The sequence below is a fragment of the Myodes glareolus genome, chromosome 1 (assembly GCF_982192425.1).
Source record: "Myodes glareolus chromosome 1, mMyoGla1.1, whole genome shotgun sequence".
NCBI lineage: Eukaryota > Metazoa > Chordata > Mammalia > Rodentia > Cricetidae > Myodes > Myodes glareolus.
The window spans coordinates 49,456,610-49,479,105 of record NC_142026.1 but is presented as its reverse complement, the minus strand read 5'-3'; the positions used below and the strand labels follow the sequence as shown (position 1 = coordinate 49,479,105).

Below are 22,496 nucleotides of genomic sequence, written 5' to 3'. Positions count from 1 at the left end.
AACAAGCGGACTCCTACTACAGAGAGAGAATGAATACACCAGGAAATGATTGGTGCATTGTAAAAATCTCCCACATAAAATTTTCTTTCTGCAATGTTTATTTCTAGAGATTTTTTGTTTAGTTTAGGCTTTCTCAACGTTTGTGGATCAGAGCGGTGAAAGGTTAGGTTTAGATTTTGGTTGTGTTCCTCTCTCGATGTCTCTATTCTGTAGCTCTGGCTGTTCTGGAACTTGCTAAGTAGACCAGGCTGACTTCAAAATCACAGAAGTCCACCTGCCTCTGCCCCCCAAGTGCCGGGATTTAGGTAAGGGGCGTGCCACCATGCTTGACTGCTTTTCACTGTTAATTTCGTGGGAGGATGAGTAGCAAAGGCTGTTTCACTCGGGTAGCCAGGGTGCATGCTCTGGTCGGAATTCGAGTAACAGAAGGTTGCTCCCATCAAATGCTGCCGTCACACCTTAAACGCCAGTTTTCCCACTATGAGCAATATATAGCCGCATCAAAGGATTAGGGCAGAGTTCTCCTCATTTTATAGATAGGGAAACCCAGGCTCACAGAAAGATAAGTGGTTTCCTACTGTTGTTAGGCACAGCTGCTCTCCTTATCCCTCCTTTCTAGTGATTCGTTAAAGTTGAAAATGAAGCTTGCTTCATTTTCACCCCACCTAAGCTGAACAGGGTGAGAGACCTGTGACCACTTGGAAGGTTGAGGCAGGTTTATGAGGATTTAAGATCAACCATGGTGCACAACAGAGTGCTGTGCAATCTCCCCGCCCACCTTCCGAACCTCCTAGCAGCTGCCGGAGCCTAAATCCGCAAAAGGCTTGAAATCGGTCCAGGACCCGGGTGGCGAACCAGTGAGAACGCTCAGGCTCCGGAAGGTCCTCCCACTCCCGAGTCTCCTCGGCTCAGCCCCACGCCCGTCTTCTGGTCTCTCTACAGTGGCGTTCCCGGGCGGGCGGTGTAGACGCTGAAGTGTGGAGGATCCTGTGCGCACTCGGTGAGGAGCGGGGAGGACGCGGCGCTGGCGCAGCGAGGGCTGACCGAGGCGACAATTTAATGCCAGGTCCGGGAGGGTGAGGGGGTGTCTCGGTTTGCAGCTACGCTTTGCGCAATCCCCTTTGTACGACCTCAGGGCGGACTGAGGCGACAGGGTCTTTGGTGCCAGGACACTGTGACCCGGATACTCACCTGCTGGCCGTCCACTCGGTCTCCTTTCCCCTTGGGAACCCTGGCATCTCTTCATGTCCCCAGTGATCTCTTCTGAAAGATTTCCAGGCTAGGGTTAAAAAGAGCTCCCAAAGCCCCTTTCCGTACCCAGCAGTTTCTTGTCTGTGTGATCCTGAGGATATCTGCCTGTCGTAGGTCCGGTATAGAACAGGATTGTGTCTTCAGCCCTGTCTGTGGCAGTGTGTGAAGAAAGAGATCGCCATACTTTCTGCCCTTTGTGCATTTACCTCCCATGTCAGGCCCTGCACAAAGATAAAGTGAGAGCGGCAGCCTCAGCCCTGCAAACTTGTATTTCCCAGTGAGAATAGGTTTGGCTTCAGTGTTAGAAGGTTTGCAGCGAATTTACAAAGTTAGTGTCCTATTTGATATAGTGCACAAGTGGCTTGCCCTCAGGATAACAGATTTTCTGCATTTGTGTGGAGTCTGTGTACTGTGCAGCGGGGAATTCTTTTCCAAGTGTGACTCATGTTTCTACTCAAAAAACTTACTCTGTGATTGGCCAGCAAAGGGTTGGGGAGAGGTCAGGCAAAACTTTTCCAGGCTTTCACAGCTACTGGGAAAATCACTTTTCATGATTATTTTTTTAAAAAAAAAAAAAAACAAAAAAAAAACCACAGTTTCTGTTAGGCTCCTCCATGCCTCTGAATTGTAAGATTGTTGTCAAGACCTTGGAGAGTAGATATTTGGTACTCTTCAGTGTTACTTTTATGGGTTTTCCAAATGTGGAGCAAAGTTCAGTCTCTAGTCACTGGATTCTGAGAAGGTGGTTTACCCTGATGGAGTAGTGGAAACTTCTCATTAATGTCCTGTAATACTTTGTCTAGCTTTTAATTGTTTTAAAAGTATTTTTATCTTTGAGAGGCTGCTGCACTATATTTTGATTATATTTCCTGTGTCCACATTCCACCTGTTACCAGTCTAATTAGTGCTACCGATAGACTTGTTTGTTCTGAGAGAGGTCTTGCTTGTTTTGAGACATGGTGGAACTTACAGAGATTTACTTGCCTTTGCCTTCCTAGTGCTGGGATTAAAAGCATGCAGATCCACTCTGGACTCCACTGTTGCTTGTTCTTAACAACTTTGTTTGAAAATTTTCAGTTAAGCTATAAATAGCATTTGATGGTTGTTGTGTGTAAATTTTTTTTTTTTTTTGACAGGCTCTTACCTCTCTAGCTGTCCTGGAACCTGCTATGTAGAGCAGGCTAACCTTGAATTCAGAGAGATCCTTCTGCCTCTTCCTGAGTGCTGAGACTAAAGGTATGTACTGCTATGTTCAGCCATGTGATGTGTTCTTAAATACTGTGTACTTATCAGGAACACATAAGAGTGTTACTTCCAATCATTCTGGGATTCCAGTGTAGACTGCAGACCAGCTGAGACACCCAGCCTTGTAGACCGAATAACTCCCAGATTCTTGGCCTTTCCTTTGGGAGATACAACTATTGTTGGATGAGCCAGATTGATTCTTTTAGTTCTATATCTCTTTAGAGAATCCTCTATGTGAATAAAATCATGACTTTTCCTTCACTGGGAGTTGAGTTCTCAGTTGACTTGCTGTTTCTTTCAGATCTGTAAGGATGATGTTCAACTCTCTCTCAGGAAGGTTTTAACTTTAACATAGTAAAATTGCATATACAAAATAATTATCAAGCAAGAATTATAGTTACAATATTTCTTTGTGTGTCTAAAGTTTCATAACTAATTTATCTTTTATCATAACTAAGGAAAACTATAACTATTTGTCTTCAACTCCATCAAAGATGCCAGAAGGATATAATGTTACCTAAGTAAATGGGAAATGTATTGTAAGCAACTTTCAAAACTCTAGAATTGACAGAGACATCTCACTGCCTGGACAGCCACTCAAAGTTCTTCTGTAATGTTGGGGCATCCATCTTCAGCTTACAGGCCCACAGTATCCAGCAGACTTTTCCATGAAGCAGAAAATTTGAAGATCTGTTCAGTCTTGTAATGGCAAAGTTTATCAGTTGTTTTCTTCTGTGTCCTGCAAAGTGTCTGACAGTTCTTTCATGAAGCAGGAGCTGTGAAGGACTGTCTCACCTTCTTTTGGCAAGTTCAGAAGTCACTTTTCTGTGGGTACTGCATGCCTTCTCTTAAAGGAACTGCACCTCTGCTTGCCGCCAGCAAACAGAGCTTATCTGAGAAAATGAGGCTACCAAGAAGCTGTGCTTAACTTGGTTCTTTTGTGTCTAGAATTCCTTCCCAAACTCTCTCAGTTTTTATGTGGATGTAGTTGCTCCATGTTGGTGTCATTTTGTAGGTGGAGACTGCTCTTTTGTTTCTCAGCTCTCCTGACCTGAATAATCATACAGAAACTATATTAATTGAAACACTGTTTGGCCTCTTAGCTTAAGCTTCTTAATAACTAACTCTTACATCTTAAATAAACCCATTTCTACTAATCTGTGTATCACTGCGATGCTGTGGCTTACCAGTAAGGTTCTTATGTGTCCTTCTTCATCAGTTACATGGCTTCTCCCGGACTCTGCCTACTCTCTCTATATATCCTTTCCAGCCTGGCTATATTCTGCCCTGCTATAGGCCAGAACAGCTTTATTCATTAACCAATAAATGCAACTCATATACAGAAGGACTTCCCACATCAGGGGCTCTGCAGGTGTCACAGGCAGGGAAGCAAACCTGGCCAAGGTGAAAAAGAAAGCTCAGATTAGATTGACTTTGTCCACCTGGATCAAACTTGGGGAAGTCTGATGCCAGTTGGTTATATAACAAAACAGTAACAGAATATCAGACATAATAGAGTGTGGGGAAAAGTTTCCAGACAACAGTCATTCCCATTCTTGGTTTCCAGGCAACAGTGAAGTTTAAGGTGAGGTGATCTTGAAGGTGGGGTCCGGACCTAAAAGACTTAGGATCTGCCCGTGGTCTCTGAGATAGCATAGAGGTCAGCAGGTCATAAAGTACTGTGTGACTAAGAATGGGCTGGGAGCTAAAGATAAAAGGCCCAGGGAAGAAGAGTCTGGGATAAGCATTTTTGGTGAGGACACCGGATCATTAACAGCCTGCACTCTCAGCTTTCTGGGTGGAATGCAGGTATTTTATCTTCTCCATTGAGGAGACACCCTTACATGTTTAACATTCCTGTTTTCCCTAGTGAGCCGTGGGTAAAAGGAGCTTTGTGCCCCTAACAACCATCACTGCTATCGATCCCCTTTACAATTCCTTTTTGTGTGTTTGCTTCTTTGAGATAGGGTCTCTGTAGCTCAGGCTAGCCTGAAATGTTTGATCCTTCTGGCTCAGTCTCTGTCATTCAAGAGCTGAGTACAGATGTGCACTGCTACACTCAGATTTTCTCATTTCGAACAGAACCGAGTGGTTTAGTGCCCTGGCTGTTCTTCCATTTGCCAGGGTGTTTGCTTCTTGGCACTCACATCTGGCAGCTCACAACAGCCTGTGACTGTAGCTCCAGGAGATATGATACTCTATACACACAAGCTATACAAATCTTTTTTAAAAAATTAACTTTTAATATTAGTGCTTTTTGGATGTTTTATTTTTTATTATTATCCATTTCATGGATTGCTGGTTTAATCTCTATTATTCAATTTTTTTTCCTATTGGAAGATGTCATTTGTTGACAATCGCATGTAATCCAACCTAGCCTTGAACTGCTGATCTTCCTAGTGCGAAGAGTTACTATTTTTCTGGCTAAAAATGTGCAGGGAGAAGGTATGAGCAATCCTAAGAGTGCCTTCAGAAATTGCTGATCAGTGGAGGACTTTTCAGATTTACCCTTGGTGCACTGGGCACCCTTCCTGTTAGGAGGCATCACTAATTGGGCTTTGTGTAATGCCTTATGCTAACGCTAGCGACACTGACTAGAAGGAAGAGCAAGGAGTGCCTACTAAATAAAAATTCAGCTCTCGGGTGCAGAACGAGTTCTACTTAAAAGCAAACTTTGTCCAGCTACCCCTGTGTTTTGAGCTCGGCTTCCTCCCTACAGGAGCTGCTCCTGTCACTCAAGCCTCGCTGGCCAATCAGGGTATTTAAGCAGGCCGTCCAATCAGGATCTCCGGCAGGCGGTGAGGGGCGGGTTCTTTCTGGCTGCTGTGCTGTGGGTTCTCTGTGGCCGAGGGAGGTGCGAGTGTGCTGCGCTGTGTGAGCCGGTACCGGAGCTGTGGGAAGAGCGCGGGCGAGCTCGGAACCGCACCATGGTGAGCGATCGGCCGCTGTCCCCAGACCGGGAGGGGCGGCGGGTGAACCTCGAGCACTGGTGTGGCCGGGCCTCCTCCTGGTAGGGGCGGGGCGACCTAGGCCCTGGACCAGCGGCTCCGGGACAGCTCCGGAGGCCGCTTCTGCGCAGAGCGCTGAGGGCAAGAGGCTCCGCCCTGCTCCCCAATGCTCTGCGCTGGTGATGTCACAGCTCACCAGCTGTGAGTGAGGAATGCTCGCTCACAGATTCAAGGTTGTGTTGATGGGACGGTCAGTTGCTGAGGCAAGGTGGTCTAGTTTCTGAGTCCTAGACGTTCCGATGTTTGCATTTCTTATTTAGGTTTAGGAGCTGCTTTTAATTAGTTTTTGTGAAAGTTGTAAAGTGTGTCCAGTTTTTGGTTTGCTGCTTTGTTAAATCAGTTACTCTTGTATCTGTGGGTTTGCTTCTGACTTTTTTATTCTGCTTATTCTTATTTGCGAAATATTGCACTAATTTGATTATTGTAGTTTGGACACCTTAAAGTCAGATAGTGTATTGTTATGCTTCAGCATTTTGTTAACTTTTTTCTTTTTCTTTTTGAGACGGAATCTCGTGTTTCCTAGGCTGGCTTCAAACTTTATCTTAGCTGAGGATGACCCTGAACTCCCGATCTTGCTACCTAAACCCACTTCCACAGTGCTGGGATTAAGACTGTGTCTGTAGGCCTCTTGTTGTTGTTTTGTGTGCTTCTGCGGAAAGGAACCTCGGGCTTCACGGTAGTCAAGCGCACTACCGACCGTGCTATAGCCTCGGTCCTTGTGCTGACCATTCTGCGTATCTCTTGCCATGTAGTGTTTAGATCAGCTTTGTTGTTTTCAACATAAATTCTGAGGATTTGTGCTGGATTGTGTTGATTCTGTAGATCATAACTTTGAGGCTTCCTTTTCAAGGTCATGGACATCCCTCCACTTGTTAAGTACTTGGATTACTTATTCGTTAGAAGTGTGTGATTTTTACCTGTGGTCTTAGTTACATTAATATACACATGTCTCACTTATCTTTGGTGCTGTAAAAGCTGCGTGGTGGTTGTAATTTCTAACTCTTGACGGTCTCAATAGTGCTCTCCTTTTCTGGCAGTGTTTTGTTTGTTGGTTGTTGGCCATTACTAGTATGATGACATGACTTTTGCTATTTAACATGTCAGTTTGGTGGACAACATTTTTATGTTTTTCCTTTTTTCTGTTGATGACGATCAAAACATCTTATTTGCATAGTGCTGGGCATGTGTTTTATCATAGAGCATTGTTTATAGTCTGAATCTTAAGGTTTGAATTGACTTTCTGTGTCTGCATCAATTCCAGCATGGTTTTAGTATAAACTTGGTTTCCAGACAGTCTTTTATTCTGCAGACCAGGTTGACTTCAAACTCTTGGCAGTCATTTTATTTCAGCCTGCCAAATACTGGGATTACAGTCATATGTAACCACACTGGCTCTGGACTTTTTTTTTTTTAATAATTTAAAAAATACACTTGAAAGTTGAGGTAGCTGATGTTGAGAGTTTTTGCATTGGTCATTCTTTAGGTTCATGTGTTTTGTTTTCCTTTGTTTTTTCACCTCTGTTGTTTTGGTGTTAAAGTGATGTTGAACTCAAAGTTGGAACTAGAATGTATTTGCCTTTTCAGAGGAAGTTTTATAGAATCAGTGCCATATCTTAATTGTTTGAAAAAAAAAACCGATGGTTGAAATAGTTTGAGTCTTACCTAACCTTGTTTTGAGAGTTAGTGATTTCATTTCTTTAGCACATTATAGGCCTGCTCATACCAGCCATCTCTCCTTTTGATAGATTATTTCAGAGAATTTGTTCATTTCTTCTGAGTTACTAATTATGTGGTCTGGAGTTGTTCATAGGATGCCCATGGTTCTTTTCATCCTCGTGCTAATGATGGCCCTATTTAATTCTCTCATCCAGGTACTGACCAGGCCTGATCCTGCTTAGTTTCCAAGATCAGGTGAGATCAGGTTTGTTCAAGGTGGTATGATCGTATGTAGGTGGCGCTCTATAATTGTAATCATTAATCTTTTTTAAAGCATGGCTGTAAGCTTATCAATTCTATCAATATTTTTGAAGAACTAGGGTTTAGAGTAATCAGTTGGTTGTCTCTTGATTTCCTAGTCACAATTTTTTTATTCTCTAATTATTTTCCTGTGCTTTGATTTATTTCTTTTTCTAGTGTCCTATTATGGAAGACTAAATGATTTATTTTTCATCTGTCTTCATTTGTAGTATATGTATTTATTGATTTAATCCCTCACAAACACGACTTGTGCTTTGTGGCATAATTATTCATGAAATGTACTTTAAATTCTTTTGAAATATTTAGATTTCTCTTGAGACCTTTCCTTTACCATGCGTTACTTAAAACTTTGATTTCATATCCAGGTTTTCCAGTGTGCTGCCTTTAGTTTAGGAAATCTCAGTGCCTAACCTTAAAGGTGCCAAAATTAAGGGGTATTTGCTCTCTTTCTGTACAGGGTGAAAGTGTCAAGGTGACTATCCGAAGATTTGTATTAATTTTTCTTTTTTAATTTTATTATTTATTTTATGTGCATTGATATTTTGCTTGGATGTGTGTCTATGTGATGGTGTTCCCTGGAACTGGGGTTCCGTGCAGTTGTGAGCTACCAGGTGGGTTCCAGGAGTTGAAGCTGAGTCCTCTGGAAGCACAGCCACAGCTGAGCCACCTCTCCAGTCCTGGGATTTGTAATAAGTTTATAGCGATATCTCAAAGTATATCCTGTTCCTGGGCTGGAAGGAACTTTATTGGCTCAGGAAGACACAGTAAGGTCGATCACTTGGTGTCTTAGATCCCCCCCCTTACTTTACCATAAGAGTCCAGGACAAGCTTGGTATACCTTGGAGACAGCTATTCTTATCATCAGCATATAAATCTGATCTAAAACACAGACCACAGAATCCCAGCACTTGGGACACAGAGGCAGGTAGATCTATGTGAGTGAGTTCAAGGCCAGCTTGGTCTGCAGAGTAAGTACCTGTGTGCAGCCAGGGCTTCACAGGGAAACAATGTCAAAAACACAAACAAACAAACAAACAAATAACACTACAGTTCACTTACGTAGCCAAAGTAGAGACTTTTGTCATATTCACGGAAAAAATGAAAGAGGATCAAGAAATCAATAAAGTAGGAAATGTTTAAAGTTACCTATTGGTCTTCCAGCTGGTTTTGTATTTAATTCTGGCTCTACTGGTAATTTGCCATGGTTTCTTCAGTAGGGACCATTGGTAGTCCTTTTGTGTGTGTGTGGGGTGGCGGTGGGGTGTTGCTACAGGGTCTCTATAGACCAGGCTGGCTTCAATTCAGATTTGTCTGCCTTTGCTTCCCAATAGCTAGGAAGTGTGACACTGTGCCTAGATTTTTTTTTCTTAACATGCTAACCTAGGTGTCCTAGATATTGAAACTAATGCTAAAATGAGCAGTCTGTTTAAATTGGAATTTAACTCCTCTGAGAGAAAAAAATGACAAAACTTAACACGAGTTTTGGAAACTATCAGGACTGGTGCTAAATTCTTAGATTCCTGTCTGATGCTGTTGTAAAACACCCTGGTGAAAGCAACTTTGGGGGAATAAAGGGTTTATTCTGCTAACAATCCCAGATTACTGTCCATTGAGGGGAAAGCAGGGCAGGAATTTGAAGCAGTCACACCCACAGTAGAGAGCAGAGGGAGAATGAATGTATGCGTGCTTACTTGTTCAGCCCCTCTCTACATTTACACAGTGAGATAGTGCCACCTCCTGTGGATGTATCTTCCTACCCCAGTTAATATAATCAAGACAGTCCTCCACAGCCGTGCTCAAAGGCCAACCTGATCTAGATAGACCCTCATTGAGACTCTCTTAAGGTGTTCAGTGTCAGACTGGCTCTTAAAACTAACTATCCCAGTGACTAAACATTTACTTTCCCAAACCCAAACCTGACATAATACTAAAATAACGCCAAATGAAATTGTTAGTCTCAAGTAAGAGTTACAATAATTTAGACATCAAAGACCACTCTTTTCTAAAAATCAGAATTAACCATGCTATATGATGTTATACCTATGGAATTGAATAAACTGGCTAGAGAGAAAATTAAAATTACAAGATAATGAATTATTTCAAATTCTCCAGAACATTAAGACATTTTATAGAATACAAACAATTTTAAAAATTGAGAACCAGATTCAGTATACTTAAAGAGTATGACTTAGAGCCAGAATAATCTGTTTTGGACTGGTGAGATGGCTCAGTAGGTAAAGTCATATTCTGCACAAGCTATATGATCTGAGTACTAATCCCTGGGACCCACATACAAACCAGATGTAGTGGTACATGTATGGAATCCCAGTCCCCATATGGTGAGGTGGTAGGTCAGAACAGAACAATGCTCTGGAAGCTGACCGGAAGCTGACTTGGAATATGTAGTGTAGTAGCAAAAATGAGAGATCTGCCTCAGGTTGGAAAGCAAGGTCCAACATTGAAGATTGTCTTGATACCCACATGCATGCTACAGTAATGGTGGATATCTCTCAGACAATGGCATCTGGAACTTAATGGCCTATGGTCTTGAAGGTCTCCATAGAACCAGACGGTTAAACAAGGTCCTCCCTACTCATAACTCCAGTCAGAACCCATAAACAACAGGAATTAGGAAAGACAGCTCTAAGTCTCTTGGACCTTGCTACCCATAACCCAAATAATAGCCCATAAACAGAAATTAGGAAACCCAACTCTAAGTCTCCCAAAAGAATCATCCCTCCAAGACTCAGTGATGTCAGGTATATGCTTTCAGCCTTTTATCTGTATCTGTAACTAAAGTCATAATGGTTAAAAGTGGCACCCCAGCATGACTTTGACAAAGAGGTAAAGTGTATGACAGGGGAATCTGGAAAGGTGGAAGGAACAGTAGGTATAGGAGCTCTGAGATAATGGGATAAAGGAGTAACATGGGCATCATCACTAAAGATCAGTGGTGTCCTTAGTTGTGGCATAGTTTAACGCTCCCGGGAGGAACAGATTTAGGGCAAATTCCCTGAAATGACTTCAAGGGAGTAAGAAGGTACAACCTGTGCAATTATAGAAGCCAGAAAGGAGAAAGGAAAGGCTGCAGGTGTGTGAGGGTGTGTTTCACCTTGGGAGTCATTGGGAGAGGACAGAGACATTTCTAAGAGGCTCTCAGGAGTAGGATTTTGGGGGTGGAAAAGCTTTAATTGTAGACAGATAATACATACTCATAGGTTTTTAATTCTTTTGGAAATCCCATAGTTAGGATGTCTGTAAGGCCTTGTCCCTGCTGATTATCAAATTATTTGCATGGTGATTTGTAACTTTGAAGGGGAAATTGTAATGTAAATATGAGGCTAGTCTCTGATGAGTTACAGTAGTGTTCTGATGTGAGGTAAGAGGACTGTTAGAGGTTAATAAAATTAGCTGTGTACTAAATTAAAGCTATTCCTTTATGAACATTTCAAGGAAGAAAGGGTTTTCTGTTATGGCAAAGAGGCAGGGGTTGCCCATGTGCCCTGAGGCAAGGCACTCCAGGTGAGTGGTTGAATCTGTCATAAGCCGTCCTGCCATTCAGAGGCAAATAAGAACTGCGTCTGAGTGGATTGGAATGCAGAAGGAAGCATCCTTAAAGTCTAAACTATAAACCCAGGTATTGGAGTATATTTTTCCTTTACAGTGTGAGGGACCTATGGAGTGGTTGGGATCACAGTTTAATTTGTGACTTTTGGTCTTGGAATGTTCTTTAGGATCCATCTGACTCTTACTGCCAATGTAAGAGTATTACGTGATGAGTAATATGGGCTTAAGAAGTTTGTCAACAACATGCTCCAAACACTTTTAGTTTTTTTTTGGTTTTTTTTTTTTTTTTTTTTTTTTAGGTTTTAGGTTTCAATTTTCATTTTAGGTTTCAATTGAGCCTTTAGAGAAAGTCTTTAGTGAAAGAAGTGGCTGCTAGTGAGCATCTGGGACTAGAGATGCCTCACACTTAAAGGGGAACTTTTTATAAGATGGAGGGTTGTATAATAGAGGTAAGGGAGGATATCTGGGGTTCTAGACACTCCTGGATATTTATAAGGCAGGGGATTAGTTTTATGAATATTTTAAGGTTCCTTTAAATGTCATAAATGATACTGGAGGTTGGACACAATGTCCCTACCTAGGAAGGGAATCAGGCAGCTGGGTAGAACCAAAAGGAATGAATGAAAAAGAGTCTATCATACAAGTTAAGAGAGGTTTAAGTGTGCTGCTTGGAGTTTACCATTACTGCTAGGGAGGAAGACTGGGGACAGGAGTGTTTAATCAGAAAGGTAGGGAGGAGAATGTGATTCTTATGTTGTAGTATGGTCATAGCCCTTGCCATATCTTGGATTATCAGATGTTCATACATAGAATCCCAGGGAAAACTTGGGAGTTGTGTAACCCCAGGGTCGTGTTTTCAAAGGGGAAGTTTGTTATTGTCCAGTACCAAAGTTAAGGATGTTGTCAGTTTTCATGTTTGACCCTAGCCTGAGATTTTTAGATACGGGATGGCCCTTTCATGACAGGAAAGGGGCAGTTATGATTCTAATGGACCTCCAGTTAGCAGATTACACATGGTCTCATAGGAGGTTTATTATAGCCGAGCTATTTTGCGCTCTCACAGCTGAAACACGGAGACTGACTGCGAGGATCATCAGTGGCTCATTTGTCACCAAAATAAGGTGGTTCCTCTAGGTGAAGTCCTACACTTTCTGAGACGGTTAGGGAATGGGAAGTTGCCGCAGCAGTCCCTTTAATCTCCTGGCTTGGCTTTTCTGGCCTTTGAATCCTCTTAATTACTAAATAAAGCTTTGAAGACTGTGTCTGCCTAGAAAATAGTAGGAAAGGAATTTGGTGTCCCTGTTCTGATTTTTGAAACTTTTGTCTAATACCTGAAGAAGTTTAAAAAAATTTACAGATAGGTTGCCTTTGGCCTTTAATAGTCCAGGTTAGTGTATTGGTTGCCTGATTTCAGCCAGTCTATATTAAAATAAGAACAAGGTATTTGGACGGCTCATTTGTTACGTTTCATAACATAGCATTGTCAATGGAGTTGATAGCAGCAGCGTTTTGCTTTCTAAGATATGGGGAATCATGTATTCCTGGGGATGCTTTCCCCCATTGCTTCCCATGTAGGAGTTCTGATATAATCATTTGAGTTTCCTGTCAAGTACCGTAAAGAAACATGACTTTTCTGTTATCAGGGTTAAGACTATGGCTCTCATCTACTCAGCTGCCTGCTAAAGTTTAGGTATGGAACCTCTTTGTACACAAGTGGTTAGAATGCTATAAATAGGGACTGGAGAGGTAGTTCATCGCTTAGCCCTGGCTGCTCTTCACAGACTCAGATTTCATTGCCAACATTCACATGGAAGCTCATAACCATCTATAACTCCAGTTCAAAGGGATCTAGTGCCCAGTTATGGTCTCCAAGGGGACCAGGCATGCATATGGTGCACAGGCATATGTGTGGGCAAACACTTATACATATAAAAGTAATTAAAAAAATAAAATGTTATAAATATATTCCCCAGATTAGGTTAAAAGACTACAATTAATCCTTTGAATTCCTTAATGAAGATAGAAGGGACTTTTGGGCAAAATGATCATAGTTGTTAGATTTGGGGGAGATCAGATGGAGAAAGAAACAGGGACCTAGATGGTGCTGGGGTCCCCGCTAGCCACCTCACAAACTATATATAGATTTGGATTTTGAGCAGGGTCTCACCATTTAGTTTTGATCTGGAACTTACTATATTGACACAAATTCAGAGATGGGCCTGGCTCAGCCTCTTTAGTACTAGGATTGAAGGCCATGCGCCGCCACCACACCCAGCATAAAGAATATTTTCTGAGGGTTAAAGTGTCACGTTTTCTTGCTTCTTGAGTTCTCTGACAAACTTATGTGTGAGTATGTGAAAGGAGTGTATCTGAGATAGGGGCAAGAGTCAGAGACTTACAGGTGGAGAGAGGCAGTTTTCAGAACAAGAGAAATGAAGTGTTTTAGAATTGGAGACTACAGTTAGCTGTCCTTTTTTTTTTCCCCTCTATCACCTTAAAATACCAACAAAGAATTCCTTTGGCCTGTGTCCATCAGCTGTGAATGGGAAGTATATCTTTCTGCAAAGACTGAAAAGAACTTCCTTAGCTTGTCCTGTGATGGGAGACAAAGTCTGGGATTCTAGTTAAAGACTTGTTTGAGAGTCTTCTAAATTAGGAGACTTTAACTGTTAACCACCACAAGCACCAGAGGTAAGAAGAGTTTCTTTGTAAGCCTTCAAAATGCTGGACAAAACAGCATAAGAAATACCAATAACAGTCGATCAAAAGTATTATCCAAGACCTGCACAGACAAAGAGCTTTTTGAAATACGTAGGAAGCAGTAAGCTCACATTACATAGCTGAGAGGGTGAAGGACTTCTTTTCATAACAGTTAGGGAAAGTGACTTGGATTTATATGATGTGGCCCATATCAGGGTAGATATGTGAAATACCTTATCTTGTGGACTAGCAAGTTTTGCATTTTTTTCTTTAAGCTGGCCATTTTTATAAAGTCCCAGTAAATTTCCAAAGTATGAAATTTGTTTTTATTTTTAATCCTTTGTGTCTACAGAATAGTATGAAAGTCTTTGGTATGTTTTGATAGACAAGCCATCACTTTACTGTTTAGAAGACTGACAATTGCTAAGAACTTGGACTAGGCGAAAGTTGGAAAATTAATTATTGGTGACTACTAATAGGTGGGTTTTTAAATATCATGTGATTTTATAGAGATATTATTCCAAATAGGTGACATTTTGGTGACACTTCTCTTTCCTCTCTTTCTCTCTCATCCTTCACTATCTCTTTCTCTCCTGAGATAGGAGCCTTTAAATAGAGTACGGTCTGGCTTTGAACTTCTGGATGCAGGTGATTCTATATACTGATTTTTCAAATATCTGGGACTATAAGCACATGTCAACATATCTGACTACATTGCATTCTTAGTAAAAACATATGCCATCTAATTGTTTCGTGTTAATTTTTTGTTAAGATCATCAGTCATTCTTGCTGTGGTAAATTGTAGATTGTATAATTGTAGATTGTATAAATTGCCTTTGAGGCTTCTAAATGTTTTCTCTTGGTGTAATCACACAGGATGGGCTCAGTTTCCCCACTTAACAAATGAGAATGTGTATGAACTGTTGTCTACCAGAAAAATTCTGTAGCCTCACTACGCAGATCATAGCGTGCAGGGGCAGTTTGTCTTGGTAACTCTGTGTGTATAGAACATTCAGAAAGCCAATGTTCAGAAAATTGTTGTTTTATAAGTCATTTAAAATAAGAGAACTGTTCTTATCATTTATGTTAGTGGAATGTCTCCCAGGATCTTAGGTTCCCCAATACCAGAAAATCCCACACTTTTGCATGTAGAAATATATGAAGAAAAACAATATCTTGACTGCTAATGTTAGTTCTATTCTGTATATCATTTGGCAGAACTCTCTTATGATAGGTATTAGAAATCCACTCTAGAAAGAAAAAGTGGGGTAGCCTAGCAGCACATTCAACTTGCAGGCACAGTAATGAGGAGTGTTCCTGTTCTATTTCGTTTTTCTTAGTCACCCCCCCCCATGAAATCAGAGTTTCAGTATATTCCTGGATGATTTAGAACTCTGTTGCTGTATCCTTTCTTAACATCTCAGGGCTAGCACTAGAATTTCAGTTTGATTGAATAAATTCCTGAATACCATAAAATTATATGAACATCCTATCAACTGAGTGTAAATCTCTAAATCCGTTAGTTTCATCTATTCTTTTTTGTATATATTCTGGATGTTTTAGGAGTTTTTGGCCTTCGAGGATGTGGCAGTGAAGTTCAGCCAGGACGAATGGATATTGCTGGGTCCTTCTCAGAAGAAACTGTACAGAGATGTGATGCTGGAAACCTGCAGTAACCTTACTTCTCTAGGTAGGAGTGCCACCGTTTGTTTTGTCAAGGAACATGTGCTCCTAGGTCCTATGATTTGGAATTTGGAAAGGGAAGAAATCAGTGAATAAACAGGGATGGGTCCAGTGTACATCAAACCCAGAAGCTCATTTTTCTGTAGTTTCTAACAGTTTGTGATTTTTCTGGGTCTACATTTTAGGCATCAGATGGGAAGACTGGAGTGTTGGACAGCAGTGCGAACATCCTTGGAGACATCTAAGGTAATTTGCATATACAAGTGGAAGAAAGTTTTGCTTAAAAAACTCTTAATGTGGGGCCAAGCAGTGGTGGTATACGCCTTTAATCGTAACACTTGGAGGGAAAAAAAGGCACATTTCTGAGTTCAAGGTCTGCCTGGTCTACAGAGCAAGTTCTAGGACAGGCTCCAAAGCTACAGAGAAATCCTGCCTTGAAAAATTACCCCCTCACACAAGAAAACAAGACCTTCTTAATGTGTTACAGAAGTTTATAAACAAATAAACAAAAAAAGGAGCTGGAGGGAGGACTCAGTATTTAAGAGTACTGGAGGACCCAGGTTCTGGTCCTCATACCTACCTGATGGCTTAGTGCCATCTGTTACACCACTTCCAGAGCATCTAGTGTGGGGTACACATATGCATATAGGCAAAACACCCATGTACATAAAATAAATAATGCTGAAATTTTAAATTAAAAAAGAAAACGAGAGCCAGAACTTTAAAATTTACTTATCATTAGAAAAAATTCACCAACAATACATACTTTAGTGTATATATTTTTTAAAAAGTTCACTTGGAAACAGTACTTAGACAACACACATACACATATATAAAGATTAATTTGTATATTTCATGTATATGGCTATTTTGTATGCACACCAAAGGCATTGAATCCCATGGGCCTACAGGTATAGGCAATTGTAAGTCACAGCCTGAGTGCTGGGGATTGAACTCAAGACCTCTGGAAGAACAGCCAGTTCTCTTAACTGATGAGCCATCTCTCCAGCCTGTGGGGTTCGTTTTGATAATAACTCTTTTAGGAAAGAAACTGTTCAGGTTGCAAAACATACACTGGTTTTTCTGAGTAGTATCAGTCTAGCACTTACTAGTGAGCAGAGAGTTATTAGTGAAGCAGCCATTGCTAATGTATTTATGCTTTTTTTTTTTTTTAACAGAAGTCACATGGTAGATACAATCTGGGAGCATAGAGAAGGTGGTAAGTTTCAAGAAACCTTTACCTGGATACCAAATCTCCATAGTAGTACAAACATTTCTCCTGGAATAAAATCATCTGAATGTGGTGTGTGTGGGAATGTTTTCACTTGTAATTTATCCTTTAATGAACATACCATGCCTCACTTGAGGGACAAACCATCTGAACACAAATATGGTAAGAAGCAATATAAATGTAAACAATGTAGGAAAACCTTGAACTCTCAAATATTCAATGATACTCAGATACTTTATAAATGTCAAATGTTTTAAAAATATTTTCATTTTCCAGGTTCATTTGGAATACAACGACGTCACAGTGGTGAAGAATCCTGTAAGCCATCTGGAATGGCTGTCATTTGCCCCTGTTCATTTTCTATGGATGGAAGAATCAACACCGACGATAAAGGTTCTGAGTGTTTACAGTGCGGTAAAGCTCTGAGTTCTGGTTCCCATCAAAGTCATGAAAGAGTTCATAGTGGCGAAAGCCCCTATGAATGTGAACAGTGTGGGGAGTCCTTCAGACAGCAAAGTTCATTTCATTTACACAAATTAACTCATACTGGAGGGAAACCCTATGAATGTAAACGGTGTGGGAAAACCTTCCGATGTCACAATTATCTTCAGTTACATGAAGTTTTTCATATTGAAGAAAACCCCTATGAGTGTAAACAGTGTGGAAAAACCCTCTGTTCTCCCAGTTCTCTTCGATTTCATGAAAGGATTCATAATGGAGAAAAACTTTATGTATGTAAACAGTGTGGTAAAGCTTTCAAATGTCAAAGTTACCTTCGAATGCACGAAAGAACTCACAGCGGTGAAAACTGTTACGATTGTAAACAGTGCGGTAAAGCTTTCAGAAGTCACTGCTCCCTTAAAAGACATACAGCAGCTCATCCTGGGAAGAAACCTTATGCATGTAAACAGTGTGCTAAGTCCTTCACTTATCCATATTTACTTCAGACACATGAAAGATTTCACACTGGAGCAAAACCATATAAATGTAAGCTTTGCAGTAAAGCCTTTCTTTGTTCCCCCTTTCTTCAAAGACACAAAAGGACTCACATGTGGGGAAAACCCTATCAGTGTAAACAGTGTGGTAAGGCCTTTGAAAGTCATAGTTCCCTTCGCTTGCATGCCAGGGCTCATACTGTAGAAAAACCTTATAAATGTAAGATATGTAGTAAAGTGTTTCTCTGTCCTTCTTTCCTTCAAAGACATGAAAGAGCTCACATTGAGGAAAAACCCTTTGAATGTAAGCAATGTAGTAAAGTCTTCAGAGATTGGAATACCTTCCAAATACATGCAAGATCTCATATTGTAGAAAAGCCCTATAAATGTAAGATATGTAGTAAAGCCTTTTATTATGCCTCCTCCCTGGAAAGACATGCAAAGATTCATACTGGAGGAAAACACTATGCATGTAAGTATGCATGTGAACAATGTAGTCAGTCCTTCATTTTTCCTTGTTTACTTGAGAGGCATTTAAGAACTCACACAGATGAAAAACACTATGAGTGTAAGCAGTGTGGTAAGACATTTAGGAGTCTCACTTACGTTCACATACATAAAAGAACTCACACTAAAGAAAGACTGTATCCATGTAAACAGTGTGATAAAAGCCTCAGTTGTCCCAGTGCCCTTCAGTTACATGAACTAACTCATATTAGAGAAAAATCCTATGCATTTCTGCAAGCTGATAAAACCGCCAGGAAATTCAGTTATTTTCAAGTACATGAAAAAACTCGTACTGAAGAAAAAGCTTATGAATGTAAGCAGTGTACAATTCTCAGTTGTCCACGTTCCCTTCAGCTACACGAAAGGATCCATACTGGAGAGAAGCCACATGAATGTAAACAATATGGCAAAACCTTCACAGCGCTCAGTAGTTTTCGAGTGCATGAAATACCTCACAATCCTGAGAAACCTTCTGACTGCAAGCAGCATGGTAAAGTGTTCAGTCTTAGTAATATACATGAACGACAGAAAGCTGAAGGAAATCTCTGCGAATGTAAGCAGTGTGGCAAGTCCTTTGTTTCTCGGTATTTACTCCAAATGCATGAAAGGGCTCATTCTGCAGAGAAACGCTATGAATGTAAAGTCTGTGGCAAATCCTTCATTTATCCCTCTTTTCTTCAAAGACATGAAAGAACGCATACTGGAGAAAAACCTTATGAATGTAAACAATGTGGTAAGGCCTTCAGAGTTCAAAGCTCCCTTCGATTACATGAAAGAACTCATTCTGAGGAAAAACCTTTTGAATGCCAACACTGTGGTAAAGCCTTCTGGCGCTTCCCTTCTCTTCAAGTACATGAAAGAATCCATACTGGAGAAAAACCCTTTGAGTGTAAACAATGTGGCAAAACATTTAGATGCCACAGTTCCCTTCAAAGACATGAAAGAACTCATAGTCATGAAAAACCGTATGACTGTAAGCAGTGTGGTAAGACCTTTCGATGTCACCGGTCTCTTCAGAGACACGAAAAGACTCATGCTGGGGAAAAAGCTCCATGAGTCTGAACAGCGCAAAGACTTGTGGACTTTCTAATTTCCTTCTTGTGTTTGAAAGTATTCCTGGGAAGAAAATCCGGTAGTATAAGACTAATGAAAGATTCAGGGGTTTTTGTTTGTTTGATTTTTAATCATAGACCTCCTGGATAAAAACCTATCAGTATATGTGTTAACATATTCAGTTCTAGACTGAACATGGCAGTGCCTGCCTTTAATCCCAGTACTGGGGAGTCAGAGGCAGGCAGATAGGAGTTCCAGGCTGACCAGGGCTACAAATGAACAAAAAGATGTTCATTTCCTTTTGAAAACGTGAACATCTCTGCTGGAGTGCTTTAGGAATAAATGTAATGTTAGAATACTTAATTTTTCATATTTCCTCTTGAATACATGGTAATGAAAATAGGGGTAGCTCTTGGAAGAAAGGATTTTGGATTGAAACTAGTTTGGAAAGTAAAGTTTGCAACATTTTAACAGAGTCATGAGGACTATTGGAAGTAAATTTTAAATATATTGAAATCCTGATGCAAGTTAACCTGTCATGTTCAGATTTTTATAACATGAATGTAATGTTACATAGGTTATGCATATATTGTGTTTACCAGGGATTTTTATTTATTGATGTTTCTAGAGGGGCTGGATGGTGCAAGCCTGTAGTACTAGTTACTTAGGTCGCTGATGGAGGAGAATTGCAAGTTCAGGACTTGGCCAACCAATTTAAGTACTGTTTTATCATCAAAAACTGAAGAGTACTTCATATGTTGTTCATTGGGTAGAATACTTGACGGACATACATGAAACTGAGTTCAGTCTCCAGTATTCTTGTCAGAAGAATGAGTTGCCATTTCTTGTAGGCATACATTGAGGTAAAAATTAAGTATAGTCTTCCAGCAATAGAGGTAGTTTGTAATATATACACTATTAGACAGTTCCATAACTGAAGGTCATTGTGTGTTCTTTTCCTGATGTGATAAAATATCCCAACAAAACAAGCTAGGAAGGGTTTCTTTTGGTTCAGAGGTTGAGCTGTGTCACAGCCTGACATGGTACAGAAGTCACAGCAGGAAGGGCTTGTCGGAGCTTGTCACACTGTGTCTACAGTCGAGCAAAGAGTGATGAATATCACAACTTTCTAGTTTTCTCCCTCTTATGCAAGTCTAGAACCCAAACCCAGGGAATAGTGTCACCTTGAGGGTGGGTCTTCCTGTCTCAGGTTAAATCTCTTACAGACAAGCCCAGAAGCTCATCTCCCAGGTGATTTTAGATTTTCTCAAGATGATAATATCAACTGTCACAAATATAGTATAGTCTGCCACACTCTACTCCAAACGTGCAGTATAATGTTTTACTGATTTAGGAAAAACTGCAAATATTTGGTATAAATATGTAAAAGGATAGTAGTATACGGATAATGGAGTCTTCAGGACTGGATACTACTCTGCATGTCTGTGAGCTCTAGTTTAGTGAATGTGAATGTTAAGGACTTTACTATACATTAATATTACTGCAATTAACTTTATAAACACTGTAGACTTAGATTTTATTATGTATAAAAGATCATTTTATAGTGAATTAGGTAATAACTTTTTAACTTTGCAAAGTTAAAAATTTTGATACATTTTTACTTTCTTAGTCACCAGTTTGCAAATAAGAAATTTGTATACCTTTGGTTTACATTGAGTTGAGAAGCTTGATTTTTTTTTAAAAAAAATTGCTTTCTAATTTACTGAAATGTATTTTATAAAGATTGTTTAGTGAATTTTGGTTTGGGATTATCTAATAGTTTCTGAAATGGTCATAAGTGTACCTTTGCCATTTTGTACTAATTTACGTGAAGGGCACTCAACATTGATGATTCAACTCTGGAAAACATTGAGTCTCTAAATTTTGCATTCTCAGATATATATAGTGGGTTTTTTTTTCTTTTTTTTTTCTGAGGCAGGGTCTCACTGTGTATCCCTGACTGGCTGGAACTCAGTATGTATAGCAGGCTGACCTTTAATTCAATGATTCACCTGTTTCTGCCTCCTGAGTTTTTGGATGAAAGGTGAGTGCCACGATCATGTAAGATTTAATACCTAATTAAAAACAAGCGTCTCATCTCAATTAGTGTGAAAATTGGTTTTTATCTTTAATAAATGGTAATGTTTAATAATATTGGTTTTTAAATAGATTTCTTTTTTCAAATGTTTTAAGATACAATTATTTTGTATCTCTGTGTAAAGAGAAGCAATATAGCCAGAAGGTGATTCACATACTGTGAAGAGCTGCCAAATAAAATTTGCTTCTGTTGACACCTGTATATTCTGCTTTGTTCTGTTTGTAGATTAGATTGTAGAAAGGATTGGGTTAAGATTAAAGATTAGGGTTAGGTTTAGAGAAGTAGAAATTAGGTTTCTGGTAAGGGTCAGGATTTTTATTGTTATGGATTAGTATAAACCATAGTGGTAGAGCCAGAGATTGGGTACTAGGGTTAGAGGTTTAAGTTTTAGGTTTAGGTTTTTGCATTACAGATGAATGTTTGGGATATGATTAAGATTAATATTAAGTGTGGTTGAACATGAGGTGTATCATTAGGATTTGTGATGGTATTAGAGTTAGGATATTGGTTGGGTTTAGTGTAATGATAGTGTTAGTAGTTGGTTTGAGTAGGATTCAGGATAGGATTAGTGTTAGGATTTGGGATGTTACGTGTTATAGTGTTAAGGTTGTCAACAGAAGTAGCATTAGGGTAAGAAATTGAGATTAGGTTTAGGCTATGGTTAAAGATTAGTGTAAAGTGGCAACGCTTTCTGTCTTCCAAACAGACCTGTCATGGATCATATAAAAATGTCCCCTATAGGCCCATAGGTGGCACTATTAAGAGGTCAAGAAAATTTTCCACAGTCAAGCCCACATGTCAATCTAATGGAGACAATTTCTTAATTGAGATTTTTGCCTTTCCAGATATGTATACGCTTGTTTCAAGTTAGCAAAAACTATCCAGCCCAGCTAGTGTTAGAATGTGGTCATGATTAGGGTTAGAGTTATTATCTTAGTTACTTTTACATGGCTGTGATAAACCTCATTTCCAAGGCAAATTATAGAATAAAAGCATTTCAGAGTTTAGAATCCATGATGGCAGAACAAAGATGTGGTACAGGAACAGTTGAGAACTTACGTATTGATCCTCAAGTAGGTAGAGAGAGATACACTGAGAATAGCTAGAATCTTTTGAAATCTTAAAGCCCACCCACAATGACATAGCTCCTCCAACAAGGCCATACCTATTCTTAAATGGCTGTATCAACTGGGACCAGTTATCTAAACATATGGTCCTATTGGGGCCATTCTCATTTAAAA

The 22,496-nt window shown here is 40.0% G+C and overlaps 1 protein-coding gene across 8 annotated transcripts; it reads left to right on the top strand.

Annotated features, from left to right (window-relative positions):
* The first annotated feature begins 857 nt into the window (after window positions 1–857).
* Window positions 858–21,456, top strand: LOC125405508 (uncharacterized). 8 transcript variants are annotated; one of them, XM_048442077.3, is made up of 7 exons: window positions 858–1,000; window positions 2,388–2,487; window positions 7,376–7,415; window positions 15,312–15,438; window positions 15,617–15,677; window positions 16,610–16,650; window positions 16,939–21,456. In XM_048442077.3, exons 4-7 carry the CDS (start codon window positions 15,405–15,407, stop codon window positions 19,158–19,160), a joined length of 2,358 nt encoding a protein of 785 aa, XP_048298034.3. In that variant the 5' UTR covers window positions 858–1,000; window positions 2,388–2,487; window positions 7,376–7,415; window positions 15,312–15,404; the 3' UTR covers window positions 19,161–21,456. The 8 variants fall into 8 exon arrangements, with proteins under 8 accessions (XP_048298034.3, XP_048298035.3, XP_048298036.3 ...); XM_085695724.2 differs by having other exon boundaries at window positions 922–1,066; XM_048442078.3 differs by lacking the exon at window positions 7,376–7,415.
* The last annotated feature ends 1,040 nt before the right edge of the window (window positions 21,457–22,496 follow it).